This window comes from Bubalus kerabau, chromosome 2, assembly GCF_029407905.1.
Source record: "Bubalus kerabau isolate K-KA32 ecotype Philippines breed swamp buffalo chromosome 2, PCC_UOA_SB_1v2, whole genome shotgun sequence".
Taxonomy (NCBI): domain Eukaryota; kingdom Metazoa; phylum Chordata; class Mammalia; order Artiodactyla; family Bovidae; genus Bubalus; species Bubalus kerabau.
This window is the reverse complement of record NC_073625.1, coordinates 103,680,943-103,702,643: the sequence shown is the minus strand read 5'-3', so window position 1 is coordinate 103,702,643 and position 21,701 is coordinate 103,680,943. Positions and strand designations below refer to the sequence as shown.

General features: G+C 36.3%; 1 protein-coding gene across 1 annotated transcript in view; it reads left to right on the top strand.

Moving 5' to 3' along the window:
- The window catches only part of ATG3 (autophagy related 3), a 35,266-nt gene that overhangs the window by 2,339 nt on the left and 11,226 nt on the right, over positions 1-21,701 (top strand). The window contains exons 2-5 of the mRNA XM_055568152.1: positions 946-987; positions 4,838-4,887; positions 7,770-7,840; positions 19,160-19,267. Coding sequence (XP_055424127.1) covers positions 946-987; positions 4,838-4,887; positions 7,770-7,840; positions 19,160-19,267 — 271 coding nt within the window. The remainder of the gene's footprint in view (positions 1-945; positions 988-4,837; positions 4,888-7,769; positions 7,841-19,159; positions 19,268-21,701) is intronic.

Here is a 21,701-nt window from a genome sequence, read left to right as displayed (position 1 = left end):
AAAAACCAGTCTAACCTCTATATTATCTATCAAGAGCTCTCAAAAACAAACAAAAAAAGAACTCTCTTGCCTTGGGTTTTGCATTTGCTCTGAAATGCTCTTCAACATTTGGCTGTTTCTTTTTCTTAAGGTCTCTACTGTATAGTCACCCAGCAGTGAAGTCTTTGTTCCCTCACCATCCTATTTGAAATAACCATCTCTCTCTTTCCACCCCCGCTAGTATCCTGTCTGCCTTATTTTTCTTCCTGGTATTGATTACCATTTGACTTTTCTCCCTGCACTAGAGTTTAAACTTCTTATGAAGACAAGGATGCATTTGGTGTATTTTATTCACTCTATGTCCCTATTACACAAATAGTGCCTAGTATATATTATTTGGTATTTTTTGAATCAGTAATGTTCATAAATGGATCTTTGTTTTTGTAGATTTCTACCATAAAATCTTACGTAAAACTTAAACTTTAGAAAAATTTGGTTAGTAACATCCTTGCTTTAGGGAGAGTATAGTGTATTCTATCTTGATGGAGATGAAAACAATGGGAAAGTATTAAATGGTTTAGGACTTCTAGATTTGGTTTCTAATATTACTCAATTTCAGTGAGACATTGGCTGAATTGTAAGATGTCTAAACATCTTAAGATATTTTTACTTGTAAAATAATGATATTTGGCCATTTTACAAAATTATTTTGAGGTTTAGTGTTTGTATAAACCTTTGAATGTTTTTCCAAAGAGCTTTGCTCTAATGTAACATTGATCACACTGTATTTTAACTATTTTCATGTCCGTTTCCTCTGCTACATAATCCTGAGGTAGGGTACCAGTGACAGATTCTTTTTTTGTCATTCCATTACCTAGATGGGTGCCAGGCAAATAGTTGCCCACAAATGTTTGTTCAATTGAAAGTGAGACAGTGTAATACTGTTGTTCTTTTTACTCTCTTTAGGAATCAAAGTTTAAGGAAACAGGAGTTATCACCCCAGAAGAGGTGAGCATTGAAGATATTATAAAGCTGTTATATTCTACAGTTACAGAAAACTGGGTGACTTTTTTTGCATTATAAGAAAACATCTTGAAATTTAATCTTGATTTGAGTAAAATTAGATCCTGTCGACTGTATTAGCAATCTTGTAAGGATTTCTACTTCCCATAAAAGAATGTGTAACTTCCCTCCCAGTTTGTCATTTCTCAAACTTTTCTATAGTTCCTCTTTATTTAAAAATGAGGGTGGGAGAAGAAATGGAAAAGACTCCTGTAGTCATTTATTCTTCAATCATATTTGTATTATATTGAGCTGTGCATTGGACTCTGTTATTTGTTGTGTCTTGATTCTACCCCAAACATGAGTATTCATGGCTTTCCATTTGGAAACTTTGGCTTGATGCTTGGATATTAAGTTTTCTATCAGTATTCAGCTTACATATTTTATTGCTACATAGTTAACACTGATTTTTTTCACCATTCTTTCACTTTTTCTACTAGCCAAACAATAATATCTGCTTAATACTGAAACTCATGGCTCTTTTATAGACCAATTGTATTTTATTGACCTTTTAACATAGAATTATGTTTTGAGGAATCATTTTGCATGTTCATGAAGCCTATATAATAAAAGTTTTCTTTTTTCTTTAGATAATTTATTTTGTTGTCTTCAGAGAAATAAATACTGGTCTAAAAATCCTTTTGGACTCCAGTTTTATGAGTAGTTACAGTTACATCACATTTATTTTTTATTGTTGATGAATGGCAAATAATTTAAGCTTCACCTTTAGCTCTCATTAAAAGTACCAGTCATTGGCAATGGAAGTTAACTCACTGTTTTGAAAGAAACATTTTGAAATGAGCTATGTTACATGATCATGTTGTAAATTTCAAGACCTGAAGTCAAAGAATTAACTGATTTTTTAGTTTTCAGTTGTGATGCAATCTTTTCAGTCCCAAATCCTTTTAAGTTCAAAGAATGGTGTGCTGAACCAACAGTTATATCTAAAATTGTCTTTATTTTTAGTGAAAACACATAGTGGTACTGACAAAACCTGGAAGACCTGCCTTCTGGACCCATTTCTCTTATGTCTCCTATTCTGACTTGGACAAATCAAGCTATCTAGGCACAGGCCTCATGTTTCCTCATTTCAAGATGAGTTTTGTCTTGACATTCTCTAAAGGACCTGTCTGCCTTAGACATCATAAGTTTAATACCTTGAATGCCAAGTAAAACTAAGTTTTGAGCTTAAGGATAGTATTAATGTTCTTGCCAGGTATAATTTAGACATGAGGCTTAAAACTCAGTGTCTGAAATAAAGAGCAGAGATGAATGTATGCTGTTTTTCTTATATTTTTTGGCTTTATCTCCTCTATGTGAAAGTGACATTGATGAATGGATAGCTGGAGTTAGAGATGCAAGCCTGTGGTTATTGAATAGGATTAAGCTGTTTTAAAACAGCTACTAATCCTACAATGCACTTAATTGTATCATGAAGTGAGTTATAAATTTCCCCCTTTTTAAACAAATGCACAGCAAAAACTAGCTCAGTTGGGTACCAACCACATAATCCTGGATTGAGAATAGAGCACAATTATAGGATGTAATTTAGAATGAGCCTAGAGGAAGAAGAAGGAAGAAGATCAGAAGACATAAAATGCTTTGTCGTTGTTCAGTTGCTAAGTCGTGTCCAGCTCTTTGTGACTCCATAAACTCCAGCATTCCAGGCTTCCCTGTCCTTTACTGTCTCCTAGAGTTTGCTCAAACTCATGTCCATTGAGTCAATGGTGTTACCTAACCATCTCATTCTCTGCCACCCCCTCCTCTTCCTCCCCTCAATCTTTCCCAACATCGGGGTCTTTTTCAATGAGTCAGCTCTTTGCTCAGGTGGCCAGAGTATTGGAGTTTCAGCATCAGTCCTTCCAATGAATATTCAGGATTGATTTCGTTTAGGATTGACTGGTTTGATGGAAATACTATACTGATTTGATCTGTTCAGTTGTTTCCTCTTACTGTTTCTGGGCTTCTGGCTGTCAGCATTTAGCTGTCTTTTTGTTTTCATTGAGAGATGTGGAAGTATTGTGTTTAAAACAAGGGACAAGCACTAATATGGTACTTTTTGGACTAAAAATACTTTATTGTACAACATGTATATGGCTTGAGTAAGTAGAGTACTAGTAATAAAGGATAGCGTGAAGAATAAAGCTGCTTATCAGAATGTTCACATTAATTCCATCTTGTTAGAGTTATCCAGTGTTTAATCATTAAGAGTAAGCAGTACTGAGAATTTAGAAATTTGAGTCTTTCATTTGAACATAGGAAGCACGTAATAAAAATAATGGCCACTGCTAACGAGAGCAAGAGTACCATATGCTAAATATCATTGTGGTGCTATGTTCTTTTATAGTTTTCCTTATCTTACAGTGTTTTTGTTATTTTTTCAATAGATGTCACCAGAGGTGCTAGGGAATAAATACTAGAGTCTTGTGACCTCAAAGCAATATTATTAAAGAATTTTAAAATTTTTAATTCTTTGTTTTGCTTGCATTTTGTTAATACTTTTGTGTTAGTGATGAATTAATTCCTGATAACCACAGAGTTGTTACGTAGCATCTGGTTGCAGTGACCCAAAATGCATAAAACTTGGGGAAGAGAGTATTGCTTTCATTTGGGTTTTTGTCTTTACCTAATAACTTTAAATAGTCAATAAATTCTTTAAATAAAAGAGTAGAAACATTTTGTAAAGTTGCTGTTGAGAGTATGTTGTTAAATCTTGTTAATCTATCTTCTTAGAAGTTACTCACAGAATTCTTAAGTTTTACTCTCAAATTAAAATAGGATATCACACATATATATATACTTTTCACAGAAAGGCATTAGAAGATTAAAGATAATGTAATTTTTTTGCTATGTGATAAACATGAACACTACATGATTTTAAGTTAGAACTGTTGTTGTGAAATAGAATTGGGAAAGTGTGCGTATTGCTTGAGTCAGGACACTGCAGTTATGCTTAACAGACTCATTTTATGCTTTTAAGAATAAGCAGAATTTCTGTCTTGCAATTAAGATCAGTCCATGCTCACGTAAAATGGAAATTTTCAGAAGGTTAAACTATTTCTTCCTGAGTCTGTTTTTCATTTTTGAAGAAAAACAAAAACTTGTACAATATTCAGCCTGACCAGAAAGTCCAAGATTTGTTAGGATTCAATTTCTTAATTGTCATGTTGTTTTCCAATTCAATTCAAAAGCTTCTAACTTTTCCCCATTGGTTGGCAGTACATTTCTCTCTTTTATTAATGATTGCTTTAACAGTGTGAAAAAGCTTTCAAAATTATGTTACTTAAATTTTTTTTAAAAATGAGGAAGAAAAGCTGTACACTATGAGGTAATAAACTATTCTTTCATCATAGAACTGTGTTTATTTGGTAATTTTTTCAAAGATCTTCATTGAGTTTTCAACTGTTAGCAAGAATCTCTCTTCATTTTATTCACCCATAAAGTGGTTTTGGTGTTTTAAAATACTGTTGTATTACTTTTATTCATTTCATGATGCTGTATGCATTTGGCATTATCTCATCCGGTGATTAAAATTGAATAAAAAATTAGTAGCACTCAATATTTTCTCTACCAAGATTAATTTGGACTTTTTTGAGTGTTAAAATTTGTAGTTTTAATACATATTCAAAAATAAATCTTCAGGCTGTAGAGCATGTTGGTGCTGTTTACATTTTAACTGACTATTTTGTAACAAGATTACACAAGATGATCCCTTTGGTATTCTGCCACCTTACATTCAGTGATGTTCAGTTTTTCTTTTTTCCTTTTTTTCATATTTCTTCTAAATCTTGAATAGTTTGTGGCAGCTGGAGATCACTTAGTCCACCACTGTCCAACATGGCAATGGTAAGTACTCTTGATTGAAGAAAAAAGTTCATAAAAGGTATGACTTCATGATTATGGCAGTTTACAAATAGATTGGTGCGTGAAAATTAGAATAACCAGTTTAATTTTCCTCTTGTAGATTGTTCTTTTAAATAGTGCCCCAGTATTACTCAAAGTGAAATAACTAAAGAAAAATTGAACATTACACCTGTTTTGTTTTGCTGTGCTAACACAAGAGATGGACATTTTTGAGATCAGTGCCTTCCTTTGCCAGTATTCCCTTCCTTTAATAGTGTTTAGGTCAGTTCTTGTGGTAGGTCTTTAAAAAATATTTTCAAAAGTTAAATAATTTTGATTATTTTTCAAATTAAAAAGTATTGAATTTTTTATGACATTAATAGATAACAGAATTTTTCAGATTCTCATGTTTCTTTACCGTAAGAACTTCTTTGAAGTTCAAGTTTCTCCCCAATTTTAGGAATTTTAGCTCAAAAGTTGAGAGATTCATCATACCAAATAAAGTCTTGATTGGAAATCTATCTGTAACAGACTTTTCTAATTTTTGTTTTTCTCATTAACTTTTCTTTTAATTATAAATAATTTAAGCAACTTAGCAGTTCTTATAATGTATCTTTAAAATATCTGAATAATAATAAATTTAGTTTCATTACTTTGAGTACTTATGATAAAGCCACCTGGCAGTAGCTGAAGAAGTGATCCCAATACTGGCACACTATTTTATTTAGGCTAGAACTGTTTGGAATTATTATCTTATTTGGATATGAGTGGTTCAACTTGTTACATTTTTTTTTTCCCCAGTGACACTTTTTCAGTTGTAGTTGAAAGGTAGAGTTTTGATTGGGGAGCAGGGATTTTAGGATTAACAAGGTTCTAATTGATAATGTTTTCTAAAGAGCTTAAGTAAACTATTTAAAATCACAGTTGGAGCTCTCTTTCATCTGTGGCCTGTTCTGTTACCTTTATTTTTTATATTTTAACACATCCAAAATAGTTTTACTTCTCGAACATTGTTTCCTGTGTACCAAGAAAGGCTGAAATGTCAGGTTCATTTACTTTTATGTCTTGTCTTTCCTGTGTATATTTCTGTTCCATATTTTAAATTGTGTTCATATCATAGAAGCTCTCAGATTTAGACTTTTCCCCACCTTCTAAATTGTTAAAACTGTATTTAGTTACATTCTGATCTACAGTATATCAATATATATTTCAAGTCAAATAGGTGTATAACATTTAAAATAATAAGTCATTTTGCAGGAAAAGAACTAAAGGATTTTCTTCAATACATATGTGATAGATATACATTTTCTTTATTCAGATTTGATTGTTGCAGTCCTTAATTGTCTAATTATATAATTTATGATATTGTTTTAAGGGTTGATATCCATGGACAGAATCATCATTTAGCAGATAGTATTTATAATTCCCACTTCATGAATTATGATGGTTGAAATAATTTTATTGTAACTTAGAACTCAGTTATATCACACTCCAGTGTTTATGCTTCTGACTGAACTGTTGGGGCTAGAGGAACAATTTATTTTAAATCTGTGCTAGAAGCCAACCATTTCTGTGCTATATGTTCATGTTTACAGGTGCCATCATGACTGTATTACATCATCTTCCCTCAGAACTTCAGGCATTACTGTTTCATTGTTGAGTTTGACACTTGGGAATGGTCTAAAAAATCCTAGAAGCCTGACAGATTTTTGGGGGGCATTTCCTAGCTTTATCTTATGCTCAAATCTATGATTTGAAGTTTAGATGGAAGCTTAAGGCAACAGAACTCCAAATAATTTATATTTGTGACAGATACCACATGCTACCCCAGCTCTGACCAGTTCTAGTAAGAGTCAACTCAGAATAATCTTTGAAGAAATTTCTTAGTGAGATATTCCAGAGTAGCCCCCCAAATCAGAGATGTTATGCCTGGCTCTGACCCACAGAGGGTGCAGTCTTCAAGAGCAGGAGCCCCAGAGTAACTTGATCCTTGCTTCTTTATACCTTCTGGTTTTGTGACTGTGGGCAAGGTGACTTCTTTAAGCTTTTGTTTAATGTATAAACTGGGGCTATTAATATTATTCACTTCTTAGATTTCTGGGGATTATATGAAAATAATGCATTTTGGAGTTCTAGATCCTGTACTTAATAGAAATATAGTTGCTCAGTCCTGCTGGACTATTTGCAGCCCCATGAACTGCAGCCCACCAGGCTCCTCTGTCTATGGGATTTTCCAGGCAAGGATAGTGGAGTGGGTTGCCATTTCCTTCTCCAGGGGATCTTCCTAACCCAGGGATCAAACCTGGGTCTTTTGCACTGCAAAAGACAGATTCTTCATCAACTGAGCTACCAGGAAGCACTCAATAAAAGGTTTTATTGTTTATTTCTGTCATTATTATTCTCAGCATTATCATCTGGTGATTCAAAGCATCTTATCTCTGAGTTCCAGTTTTAATACAGGAGTATGAATGTGAATTTTGTCAACTACCTACTTTGTTATGCAACATCATGCAGCTATTTTTCTGCCTCCTCTTGGTCTTATGTTCAGCCCTACTTTAAAAATCTGGTTCAGATTATTTTTGTTTCAAGGAAGACATAATAGTTGCTTAATATAGTTCCATATTATTCTTTTTTTAATTTAATCTAAATTCTCTTGGTCTGTCTGCAGTCTCTTAATACATTTCACTTAAATATATTTCACTTATATTATTGCTATGCTCTTCATTGCCGCAAGATACATCACTTTTTGGATCCTTCCCAAAGCAATCCTAAAATAGTTTTCTCAGGGGTGTGGGTTGTGTGGTGTTGAGATTAACATGTGATATTTTCTGTTTTTGCCTTTTAAAATATTTTTTGTATTTTGGTGTTTTTAACTCTTTTTAAAGGGCTACAGGGGAAGAATTGAAAGTGAAGGCTTACCTACCATCAGGCAAACAATTTTTGGTCACCAAAAATGGTAAGAATTATGTTGTATATATAATTAAAAAAAAAAAACACCTTAGTACTTACTAAGCTTTTTTTTTTAATTTACCTTTTTATTGAAGGATAATTGCTTTACAGAATTTTGTTGTTTTCTGTTAAACCACCACATGAATCAGCCATAGGTATACATATATCCCCTCCCTTTTGAATCTCCCTCCCCATCCCACCCCTCTAGGTTTATACAGAGCCCCTATTTGAGTTCCTGAGCCATACAGCAGATTCCCATTGGCTATCTGTTTTATATATGGTAATGTAAGTTTCCATGTTACTCTTTCCATACATCTCACCCTCTCCTCCCCTCTCCCCATGTCCATAAATCTATTCTGTATGTCTGTTTCTCCATTGCTGCTCTGTAAATTAATTCTTCAGAACCATTTTTCTAGATTCCTTATATGTGTGTTAGAATATGATATTTATCTTTTTCTTTCTGACTCACTACACTCTGTATAATAGTTTCTAGGGTCATCCACCTCATCAGAACTGACTCAAATGCATTCCTTTTATGGCTGAGTAATATTCCATTGTGTATATGTACCGCAGCTTTATCCATTCATCTGTTGATGGGCTTGCTTCCATGTTCTAGGTATTGTAAATAGTGCTGCAGTGAACAGTGGGATACATGTGGCTTTTTCAACCCTGGTTTCCTCGGTATATGCCTAGGAGTGGGATTGCGGGGTCATATGGTGGTTTTATTCCTAGTTTTTTAAGGAATCTCCTTACTGTCTTCCATAGTGGCTGTATCAGTTTACATTCTCACCAACAGTGCAAGAGCATTCCCTTTTCTCCACACCCTCTCCAGCATTTATTGTTTGTAGACTTTTTGATGATGGCCATTCTGACTGGTGTGAGGAGATATCTCATTGTGGTTTTGATTTGCATTTCTCTAATAATGAGTGATGTTGAGCATCTTTTCATGTGTTTGTTAGTCATCTGTATGTCTTCTTTGGAGAAACGTCTGTTTAGGTCTTTTTCCCTCTTTTTGATTGGGTTCTTTTCATCAGCATCTTATAATTTTCTGTGTACATTTTTTTTTGTCTCCTTAGGTAAGTTTATTCCTAAATATTTTAATTCTTTTTGTTGCAGTGCTGAATGGATTGATTCTTTAATTTTTCTTTCTCATTTTTCATGTTAGTATATAGAAATGCAAGTGATTTCTGTGTATTGATTTTGTATCCTGCAACTTTGTTAAATTCACTGATTAGCTCTAGTAATTTTCTGATACTGTCTTTAGGGTTTTCTATGTATAGTATCATGTCATCTGCAAACAGTGACAGCTTTACTTCTTTTCTGATCAGGATTCCTTTTATTTCTTTTCCTTCTCTGACTGCTTTAGTTAGGAATTCCAGAACCATGTTGAATAGTAGTGACGAAAGTGGACACTTATCTTGTTCCTGATCTTAGGGGGAAAGCTTTCAGTTTTTCACTATTGAGCATAATGTTTGCTGTAGGCTTATCATATATGGCCTTTACTGTGTTGAGGTGGGTTCCTTCTGTGCCCATTTTTTGAAGAGTTTTAATCATAAATGGGTGCTGAATTTTGTGTCAAAGGCTTTTTCTGCATCTATTGAGATGATGATACGGTTTTTATCTTTAAATTTGTTAATGTGGTGTATCACATTGAGTGATTTGCGTGTATTGAAGAATCCTTGCATTCCTGGAATAAACCCAACTTGATCATGGTGTATGAGCTTTTTGGTGTGTTGCTGAATTGTTTGCTAAAATTTTGTTGAGGATTTTTGCATCTCTGTTCATCAGTGATATTGGCCTGTAGTTTTCTCTTTTCGTGTTGTCTTTGCCTAGTTTTGGTATCAGGATGATGGTGGCCCTGTAGAGTGAGTTTGGAAGTGTTCCTTCCTCTGGATTTTTTGAAAGAGTTTTAGAAGAAGAGGCATTAGCTCGTCTCTGAATGTTTGATAGAATTCTCCTGTGAAGCCATCTGGTCCCGGGCTTTTGTTTTTTGTGAGATTTTTGATCACAGCTTCAATTTCAGTGCTTGCAATTGGGTTCATAATTTCTATTTCTTCCTGGTTCAGTCTTGGAAGATTGAACTTTTCTAAGAACCTGTCCGTTTCTTCCAGGCTATCCATTTTATTGCCATATAATTGTTCATAATAATCTCTCATAGTCCTTTGTATTTCTTCATTGTGTGTTGTAACTTCTTTTTCATTTGTAATTTTGTTGATTTGATTCTTCTCTCTTTTGTTCTGGATGAGTCTGGCTAAAGGTTTGTCAATTTTGTTTATCTTCTCAAAGAACCAGCTTTTAGTTTTATTAATCTTTACTGTTATTTCTTTCATTTCTTTGTCATTTATTTCTGCTGGGATCTTTATGATTTCTTTCCTTCTACTAATTTTGGGGGTTTTTTGTTCTTCTGTTTTCGGTTGTTTTACTGTTTTCAGTTGTTCTAGGTGTAAAGTTAGGTTGTCTGTTTGGTTTTTTGTGTTTCTTGAGGTAGGATTGTATTGCTATAAACTTCCCTCTTAGAACTGCTTTTGCTGTATCCCCTAGGTTTTGAGTTGTGTTTTCATTGTCATTTGTTTCTAGAAATATTTTGGTTTCCCTTTTAATTTCTTCAGGAACATGTTGGTTATTTAGAAATGTGTTGTTTAATCTCCATGTGTTTGTGTTTCTTACACTTTTTTTCTTGTAATTGATATCTAGTTTCATAGCATTGTGGTTGGAGAAGATGCTTGATATGATTTCAATTTTCTTAAATTTACTGAGGTTTGATTTGTGACCCAAGATGTGGTCTATCCTGGAGAATGTTCCTTGTGCACTTGAGAGGAAGGTGTATTCTTCTGCATTTGGATGGAATGTCCTGAAGATATCATTGAGGTCCATCTCATCTAATGTATCATTTAAGACTTGTGTTTCCTTATTAATTTTCTGTTGTAATGATCTGTCTATTGGTGTGAGTGGGGTGTTAAAGTCTCCTACTATTATTGTGTTACTGTCAATTTCTCCTTTTATGTTTGTTAGTATTTATCTTACATATTGAGGTGTTCCTATGTTGGGTGCATAGATTTTTAGAATTGTTATGTCTTCCTTTTAGATTGATCCTTTGATCATTATGTAGTGTCCTTCCTTATCGCTTTATTTTAAGGTCTATTTTGTCTGATATGAGAATTGCTACTCCAGCTTTCTTTTACTTCCCATTTGCATGGAATGTATTTTTCCATTCTCTCACTTTCAGTCTATATGTGTCCTTAGGTCTGAAGTGGGTTTCTTGTAGACAGCCTGTATATGGGTCTTGTTTTTGTATCCATTCCGCCATCTGTGTCTTTTGGTTGGAGCATTTAATCCATTTACATTTAAAGTAATTATTGATATGTATGTTCCTATTGCCATTTTCTTAACTGTTTGGGGTTGATCTTGTAGATCTTTTTTCTTCTCTTGTGTTCCTTGACTGTATAAATCCGTTGAACGTTTGTTGTAAAGCTGGTTGTTGGTACTGAATTCTCTTAACTTTTGCTTGTCAGAAAAGCTTTTTATTTCTCCATCAATTTTGAATGAGGTCCTTGCCAGGTACAGTAATCTTGGTTGTAGATGTTCCTCTCATTGCTTTAAATATATCCTGCCATTCCTTCTGGCCTGCAGTTTCTGCTGAAAGATCAGCTGTTAAACGTATGGGGTTTCCCTCGTATATTACTTGTTGCTTCTCCCTTGCTGCTTTAAGTATTCTTTCTTTGTGTCTAGTCTTTGTTAATTTGATTAGTATGTGTCTTGGTGTGTTTCTCCTTGGGTTTATCCTGTATGGGATTCTTTGTACCTCTTGGACTTGATTATTTCCTTTTCCATGTTGGGAAAATTTTCAACTATAATTTCTTCAAAAATTTTCTCATACCCTTTCTTTTTCTCTTCTGGGACCCCTGTAATTCGAATGTTTGTACATGTGATATGGTCCCAGAGGTCTCTGAGACTGTCTTCAGTTCTTCTCATTCTATTTTATTTTGCCCTTCAAAAGTTATTTCCACCATTTTATCTTCCAGCTCACTGATTCGTTCTTCTGCTTCAGATATTCTGCCATTGATTCCTTCTAGAGTATTTTCAATTTCAGTAATTGTGTTGTTTGTCTCTGTATGTTTCTTCTTTAATTCTAGGTCTTTGTTAGTTGATTCTTGCGTTTTTTCCATTTTGTTTCCAAGGTTTTTGGTCATCTTACTATCATTATTCTGAATTCTTTTCAGGTAGTTTGCCTATTTTCTCTTCATTTATTTGTACTTCTGTGTTTCTGATTTGTTCCTTCATTTGTGTAGCATTTCTCTGCTGTTTCTTTCTTTTTTTTTTAACTTACTGTGTTTGAGGTCTCTCTTTCCCATGCTTCAAGGTTGAATTCTTTCTTCCTTTTGGTTTCTGCCCTCTAAGGTTGGTCTAGTGGTTTGTATAAGCTTCTTATAGGGTGAGATTTGTGCTGAGTGTTTGTTTATTTGTTTGTTATTCCTCTGATGTACAAGGCTGAGTGAAGTGATAATCCTGTCTGCTGATGACTGTATTTTTGTTTTGTTTGTTTAGATGAGGCGTCCTGCACAGGGTGCTACTGGTGGTTGGGTGATGCTGGGTCTTGTATTCAGATGATTTCCTTTATGGGAGTTCTCACTATTTGATACTCCCTAGGGTTAGTTCTCTGGTAATCTAGGGTCTTGGAGTCAGTGCTCCCACTCCAAAGGCTCAGGATTTGATCTCTGGTCAGGAGAGAAGATTGCACAAGTGGTTTGTTATGGCATTAAGTAAGATTAGAACAAATATCCAAGATGAGAAACCAAAGATGAACCTCAGACAAATGGCAGTTATAAAATCAGGCAAATAATACTTAAAATAATGGTATATACTCACATACATATATACCCATGAGCAAAGTCAAAACAGTCCAACAAAATAAAGTACAACAGATTGACCCAGTGAACTTGGGAAATCAAAGGTTATATGTACCAGTTAAGAACAACACTAGCTAAAGCACAAACTGGAAAACAAAACTAAAGCAAGGTGCCAGTTGGGAATAAAGCAATGAAAATAATAGTAACAAATACGTTGAGAGGAAAGAAAGACAGGAAAGAGAGTAGCTATGCAATGTTAAATAGAGGTAGATGAAGACGATTTATATATATTGAAGATTAACTGCAAGGGGAAAAGAACAGTAGGAAAGGCAAACAAAGGAAGAAAAGTAGAAAGTATAACAGATTTAAGAAAATTATAATTATGAAATAGAGAAAAGAAAAAATACAGAAGAAGAAAGAGAAAAGAAAGAAAAGGAAAACTCCACAAAACTTCAAAGGCCCAATGTAGAGGCAGAGGTTTATAATGACTATTAAAAGTGTGACTGGGTATACACATGTATATATACACCCATAAGCAAATTCAAAACAGTCCAACAAAAATAAAGTACAGTAGATTGACCTGGTGAACAAAGGGAACCAAAAATTATATCTATCAGAACAAAACTTTATAAAGCACAAACTGGAAAACAGAACTAAAGCAAGGTGCCAATTAGGATAGAAAGCAATGAAAACTAACAAATATGTAGAAAACTAACAAATATGTTGAGACTAAAGTACAGAAGGAAAAGAAAGAAAAAATAGGTATGCAAAGTTAAATAGACATAGATAAAGAAGATTTTATATATTAAAGGTTAACTGCAAGGGGGAAAGAACAGTAGGAAAAGCAAACGGAGGAATAAATGTAGAAAAATAATAATAGGTTTAAAAAATTAAAATTAAAAAAGAACTCACCTAACTGCAAAAGCCCAATATAGAGGCAGAGGTTTATAACAGCAATAAAAAATGTGACTTAAGGGGGAAAAAAGGCTCAAAAGCTTAGATTTCATAGTGCCAATAAAAATTGACAGCTACAACAGCGGGAGGGGGAAAAATCCAGAAGAATCTACAGAACAAGTCAAAACATAAGAATAAATGTTTTTCTTGAGTCACTGCTGTCAGAGTACTTTCCCTCACTGGGAGTCGCGGTTCACCTCGCCTCCCTAGGATGCCCTTTAACGCTGTGCTGATCTCTGGGCCTGCTGTGAGGGCAGCTCAGATTCTAATCTGGTCCTTGTACGTGTTCTTGCCTCCAACGTCCACAGCTATCAGAACTCGTGCATTTTCTTTTGTGGGAGCTCTCAATGACCTTTTTTATATTCCACAGACTCAAAATCTGCCTAGTTGATTGTGTGGATTTAATCTGCAGCTTGTACAGCTGGTAGGAGTGTTTTGGGTCTTTTTCCTTAGTGACACTGCCCCAGGTTTCAATTATGGTTTTATTTCCACCTCTGGATATGGGTTGTCCACTGGGGTTTGCTCCTGAGGCTGCCCTGGAGGGCTGCCCCTGTGAGGGCCAGGTGTGGAGGTGGTGCAGCTGCTTGAGTCGCAGGGGTTCTGGCAGCACCAGGTACTCAGAGGAGTTGGGGGCTCAGGCAGCAGGAAATATAGTGCTCTAGAAGGGTTTGGCAACTAGTATTGGCCAATATTGGAGAAGGAAATGGCAACCCACTCCAGTGTTCTTGCCTGGAGAATCCCAGGGACAGAGGAGCCTGGTGGACTGTCCTCTTTGGGGTCGCACAGAGTCAGACACGACTGAAGCGACTTAGCAGCAGCAGCAGCATAGGCCAATATGCTCCAGTATTCTTGCCTGGAGAACCCCCGTCCCTGACAGAGAAGGCTGGCAGGCCACAGTCCACAGAGTCGCAGAGAGTTCGACACAACCTAAGAGACCCTGTGTGCATAGACACGACTTTTTTTGCCTGTGGCAGCTCTACCCCAATGAGAGTTGAGCATGAAGGTAGCACAGCTGCTTGGCGTGCGGGTACCCTCGCGGTGCCAAGTGTGCAAGGACGCGGACTACCTCTGCCGCAGGAGTTATGGCCCTATCAGTTTTTTTGAGCCTTTTGTAGCTGGTGATCAGAAGGCCTATTTGGCCAGTCTTTGTCTGTAGTAGCTCTGCCCATATAGGCACTTACAGGGCTCCCTTGTGTGGGGTCCTTCTCTGTTGTTTGGCGCATCAGGCACATAGAGGGGCCCCCTGCCTCGGATCCTACTCTGTAGATCGGCGCATCAGGCACTTAAAGAGGCACCGTGGGTGGGGTCCTACTCTGTAATTCAGTGCATCAGACATTTGATGGGCCAGCCTCTCTGTTGTTCAGGGGCTGATGCTGGTGTGTCAGGGGAGAGAGATTATGATTATGGCTCTACCCCCTACACATGACTCAGCCGTATTGCATTGCTTCCTTGGCTGCCCGGCTTTCCTCCATGGGCATTTCCCACCACAGACTCCTTCACATCCCCTCAGTCCACCTCTCCACAGTCAACAGCAGCCCTCACCCTGGGATTGCTCCACAATCCCTAAACTCCATTTCCCAGCCACTGCGCCGTGTAGGCTATGTATGGCTGCAGCAAGGACTGTCTGATTCCCATTCCATTACAGTCAGTCAGTTCAGTTGCTCGGTCGTATCCAACTCTTTGTGACCAAAGGACTGCAACACACCAGGCCTCCCCATCCATCACCAACTTGCGGAGTTTACTCACTCATGTCCATTGAGTCAGTGATGCCATCCAACCATCTCATCCTCTGCCCTCAGTGGGGGAACTGAAGCAGAGGTCTGATCCCCACCTTGGGGTGTCTGAGTCACAGGAGAAACATTTAAGGCTGAGGGGGAAACAGCTGATTTGTGACAGCCTAAATGGCTCCAAAATCACTGCAGATGATGACTGCAGCCATGAAATTAAAAGGCTTTTGCTCCTTGGAAGAAAAGCACTTCTGTGTCTGAAGCTATATTCCTGATGTATCCGTGGAGAGAGATGTATTCCACGTCCACCTGCTACTCTGCCATCTTGTTCCTCCTCCTTACTGATTGTAATTTGTGCTTAAAGTTGTACTTCTAGCTTCTCTCTGACAGAAAGTTGGAAATTTAATGACATTCTGAATGTTATATGAAAGTAAAAGTCATTCAGTCATGTCCGACTCTTTGTGACCTCATGGACAGTCCATGGAATTCTCCAGGCCAGAATACTGGAGGGTAGCCTTTCCCTATGGTAAAGTTTTTTTTTCCTGTGGATTTTCTATGGTAGACTGTTTTTTTCCATACTTGATTTTATCTCCATTTTGTTATTTCTTTTTGCCAAAAAGTATAGATTGATGATGAGAATGGCTCTAAGCAAAATTGGACTTCTTCTTGGGCTGTTTTTTTTTTTTTTTTTTTGGTTTTTGTGCTGCACTGACTGCGATGGCATACAGGATCTTGGTTCCCTGGCCAGAGATTGAATCCATGCTGCCTCCAGTGGAAGTGCAGAGTCATATCAGCAGGACTGCCAAGGAAGTCCCCTTGTTGGACCTTTTTTTTTTAAATGTATTTATTTTAATTGGAGGTTAATTACTTTACAATATTATATTTGTTTTGCCATACATTGACGTGAATCAGCCACGGGTATACATGTGTTACCCATCCTGAACCCACCTCCCTTCCCATCCCATCCCTCTGGGTCATCCCAGTGCATCAGCCCCGAGCATCCTGTATCATGCATCGAACCTGGACTGGCGATTCATTTCTTATATGATATTATACATGTTTCCATGCCATTCCCCCAAATCATCCCACCCTCTCCCTCTCTCACAGAGTCCAAAAGACTGTTTTATACATCTGTGTCTCTTTTGTTGTCTCGCATACAGGGTTATTGTTACCATCTTTCTAACTTCCATATATATGTGTTAGTATACTGTATTGGTGTTTTTCTTTCTGGCTTACTTCACTCCGTATTAATAGGCTCCAGTTTCATCCACCTCATTAGAACTGATTCAAATGTATTCTTTTTAATGGCTGAGTAATACTCCATTGTGTATATGTACCTCAGCTTTCTTATCCATTCGCCTGCTGATGGACATCTAGGTTGCTTCCATGTCCTGGCTATTATAAACAGTGCTGCGATGAACATTGGGGTACACGTGTCTCTTTCAATTCTGGTTCCCTCAGTATGTATGCCCAGCAGTGGGATTGCTGGATCATAAGGCAGTTCTATTTCCAGTTTTTTAAGGAATCTCCACACTGTTCTCCATAGTGGCTGTACTAGTTTGCATTCCCGCCAACAGTGTAAGAGGGCTCCCTTTTCTCCACATCCTCTCCAGCATTTATTGCTTGTAGACTTTTGGATAGCTTCCATTGTGACCGGCATGAGATGGTACCTCATTGTGGTTTTGATTTGCATTTCTCTGATATTGAGTGATGTTGAACATCTTTTCCTGTGTTTGTTAGCCATCTGTATGTCTTCTTTGGAGAAATGTCTGTTTTGTTCTTTGGTCCATTTTTTGATTGGGTTATTTATTTTTCTGGAATTGAGCTACAGGAGTTTCTTGTATGTTTTTGAGATTAATTCTTTGTCTGTTGCTTCATTTGCTATTATTTTCTCCCATTCTGAAGGCTGTCTTTTCACCATACACAAAAATAAACTCAAAATGGATTAAAGATCTAAACATAAGACCTTCAGAAACTATAAAGCCAGGACATGGAAGCAACCTAGATGTCCATCAGCAGATGAATGGATAAGAAAGCTGTGGTACATATACACAATGGAGTATTACTCAGCCATTAAAAAGAATACATTTGAATCAGTTCTAATGAGGTGGATGAAACTGGAGCCTATTATACGGAGTGAAGTAAGCCAGAAAGAAAAACATCAATACAGTATACTAACGCATATATATGGAATTTAGAAAGATGGTAACAATAACCCTGTGTATGAGACAGCAAAAGAGACACTGATGTATAGAACAGTCTTATGGACTCTGTGAGAGAGGGAGAGGGTGGGAAGATTTGGGAGAATGGCATTGAAACATGTAAAATATCATGTATGAAACGAGTTGCCAGTCCAGGTTCAATGCACGATACTGGATGCTTGGGGCTGGTGCACTGGGAGGACCCTGAGGGATGGAATGGGGAGGGAGGAGGGAGGAGGGTTCAGGATGGGGAACACATGTATACCTGTGGCGGATTCATTTTGATATTTGGCAAAACTAATACAATTATGTAAAGTTTAAAAATAAAATAAAATTAAAAAAAAAAACAAAAAAAAAACTCCTAGAGGAGAACATAGGCAAAACACTCTCTGACATAAATCACAACAGGATCCTCTATGACCCACCTCTCAGAATATTGGAAATAAAAGCAAAAATAAATAAATGGGACCTAATTAAAATTAAAAGCTTCTGCACAACAAAGGAAACTATAAGCAAGGTGAAAAGACACCCTTGTTGGACCTTTTAAGTGGACTTCATAATTACTATCTTTTCAGCTACTTAATATCAGTCTTTTTTAAACCTAAGTTTTTCATGAAAGGTATAATTGATACTGCTTTTGATATCTAAAATCTCAAAGCTAGAGGTTTTATTATCCATTGTATCATTGAAAGATTACCTGTAGGCACAAACGTGTTTCTGAAACAAGTATTTATGAAATTAATGAGGTTATTATGAAGCTAATTTGAAAACAACGTCAAAAGGTTGTTACAGTCACAGTCTAATGACATATAACAATGCATTGATTTGTATTCTACTCATTATAGGAAAGGCAAAATATGTACAAAACATCAGTTTTTTATTTCCTACAGTATAGTTTTTGATTAGATTGGTCATGTCTATCTTGCTTGTTTTTAAAAAAAATCAAGAGATGAATAGCATTTTGTTGACCCCACATTGTAATGTTTTTACCTTATAATTTTTCAGTTTTAGGCTTATATGAATAATACCTGTTGATCGAAGCATATGCTATATGAAGAACTTGGCACCAATTTGTGTAAGAGAGTAAAGTTTAGCAGATTAGTGAACTTTACACTGGTTTATCCATTATTAATAGCTGGAGCTTAAATACAAATTATGAAGCTCATATTGAAAGTTACTTTAACGTTGTAAACCAGAGGTCACCTCTACCACCTCTGAGTATGACAAGTAGTGCCTCCATGTTCTGAGAGTAAAGTACTAAAATGATATGTTATTCATTAGCCTGAGGTTGAACAATGTCATCTCTGACTTCAGGTTTGCTAATCACAGATCATAAAGGTAGAGCATACTTTGAACACTCTCAGTAGAGCCTTTCTACTTGTCTTCTCACAAAGCTATTTAGGGAAAGATAAGTGTCATCAAATAATTATATGTCTGTTGATTGAGTGTAACTCTTAAATACTCTTATTAGAAATAAAATATATTCACTTAATATTTTGATAGTAGGAATATATTTTATGGAATAAACTCTCTTTTAAAAATGGATTTACAGGAAGCAGAATATATCCTAGTAACTGCTCTTGGCATTTCTTTATAGTTCCATGCTACAAGCGGTGTAAACAGATGGAATATTCAGATGAATTGGAAGCTATCATTGAAGAAGATGATGGCGATGGGGGATGGGTAGATACTTACCATAATACAGGTAAGAGGAGAATAGAATGGCATGTGTTTAATTTGTTTTAAACTCTTTTGCAATCTTTTATAACAGCCTTGATTTAAAAAATAAAGCAACACAAGGTATAGTTTTGTACCAGAAGATTTTTACCTGAAAAGAAGCTGGAGAACAAATTAGGAAAAAATGCCTTTGGAGTGTGCCACATTTTATAGTACTGTGCTACTTGCCACTATGCACTGCCAAATATACCATGAAGGCAAAATTATTGCTCTCAGTTGAGATTCACTGCAGTAGTCAGAGGGCTAAATAATCTGCACAGGAAAAAGTACCTCTTTCAGTTAGTTTTTCCTCTGCTCTGAGTAAAGGACACTGCCATCTGTTTCCTTAAATGATTCAGAAGCAGATTCAGGACCTGAGTTCGTTGAAGCTTTCTTGTTCCTTAATGAGTTGAATATTGTTATGTCAAGGCCTAGAGAAAATAGCAGTTTGAACAACTTCTTAAAATAATTTCAAAATCATCCCTTTTCCTCAACTGAATAGTGCTGTTAGACTTTTTGTATGTTTTTTCCCCTGCATCTTCCCAAAATCTTTCCATTTTTCTGTTTTTGTCTTCATTACTGGAAGATGTGGATGGCACGTCTGTAAGAAATTGCCTGTTGATAGAGTAGAGCCACTGGTTATAGCACTGTTTCTGATGTCAAGTTAGTGAGCCTCTCAGTTGTCTAGTTGTATTCCTTAATCCCTGTCCCAGAATCCAGGTGCATATTTACAAAGGCATTCATCACAGAGATAAGCAGGTGTTGGAATGATTGTGCTGTGCTGTCCTTAGTCAGTTGTGTCCAATCCTTTGAGACCCCATGGACTGTAGCCTGCTAGGCTCCTCTGTCCATGAGGATTCTCCAGGCCAGAATACTGGAGTGGGTTGCCGGATATCCCTTCCTCCAGGGAATCTTCCCAACCCAGGGATTGAACCAGGTCTCCACATTGCAGGTGGATTCTTTACGGTCTGAGCTACCAGGGTAGCCCAAGAATACTAGAGTGGGTAGCCTGTCCCTTCTCCAGGGGATCATCCTGACCCAGGAATCAAACTGGGGTGTCCTGCATTGCAGGCAGATTCTTCACCCACTAAGCCATTAGGGAAGTCCTTTTACATGATTGTGGAAGCTAGCAATTCTGAAATGTAAAGGACAGGCTGGCCAGCAGTCTGAAGACTGGTAATGGTCAGTTGATACAGCTAGAGTCTGAGGCCAGTCTGGAAGTAGAATTAATTCCTCTAGAGACTGTCTTTTTTCCTTAAGAAAAAAAGTCTATTAAGAGACTAAGTCTCTTTTTCTTAACCATCTGCTGATTGAATGAGGCTCACCTACATTATGGAGAGTGATCTGCTTTACTCTTTAAGTATACTGATTTAAATGTTAAGCACGTTTGAAAAATAACCTTCAGAAGTAACATTTAGACTGCTGTTTGATCAAACTATGGGATACAATAACCTACCAAGTTGACATAAGAGATTAACCATCACAACTGGTACAGTGTTACCTTCATTAGAATCCTTTCAGCTTTCTTTTTCTTTTCCAATGTGTCCTCCTTTTAGGAGAGTCTGATTTAATGGGATGCTACTGCATTATATTTAGATGGATTGAAGAGGTTTATTTTGTTGGTTTCTGTGAAGTAATCTTAGTGAGTTGTAATAGAAATCCATTATGTTAATAATCATACCTATTATAAAATAATTTCTAGAAAAACTAATTTGATATAAAAGCTTTATGCTCGAGCTATGGATTGTGACTGACATTTTCTATTTGAAAGTAACTCTTTGGATTGGATATATTGAACAGATATATCAAAGCTTCAGAAGATAAACAAAGGAGCAAAGCATATTTTGTGTTTAGGGTTTTTTGTTTTTTTTTTTCTTTACTGTTTCCCATCCTTGTTGAATCATTTGAAAACACTGATGGATATCTTGAATTAGAAATATTATTTAGCTGACTTATGATCCTGCCATCTTCTTAATGTCACCTTCATTAAGATAAGTGGTTTCCAAGGTAGCTGTTTAATGAGGTACAGTGGACAGAGCACTGAACCGAAGAGCAGGTGTGGATTTGAATCCCAGGTTCTTCATGTAACTGTGAGATTTATACAAGTTTCTTTCTCTGGAGACTTCATTTCTTTATAGGGAGAAACCATTACCGTGACTACCATACAAAACAGTGTTTGTGAGGACTATATAAAATACAGAAGCAGTAAAATAGAAAATCTTATATAAATCTGATGTGAATATTACTTCCTTTGGATGCCCTAGATCTCTGAAGCAAATAACATATTTAACATAACCATTATCTTATTGAGAAAATTTCATTGCAGGTTATATGACCCCTATAAGTCTCTTTACTTTGTGAGAATATTTATTTTGATAGGCTCACACAAGGGAAGTAAATAAAATAAATGAAGGATACTAAAT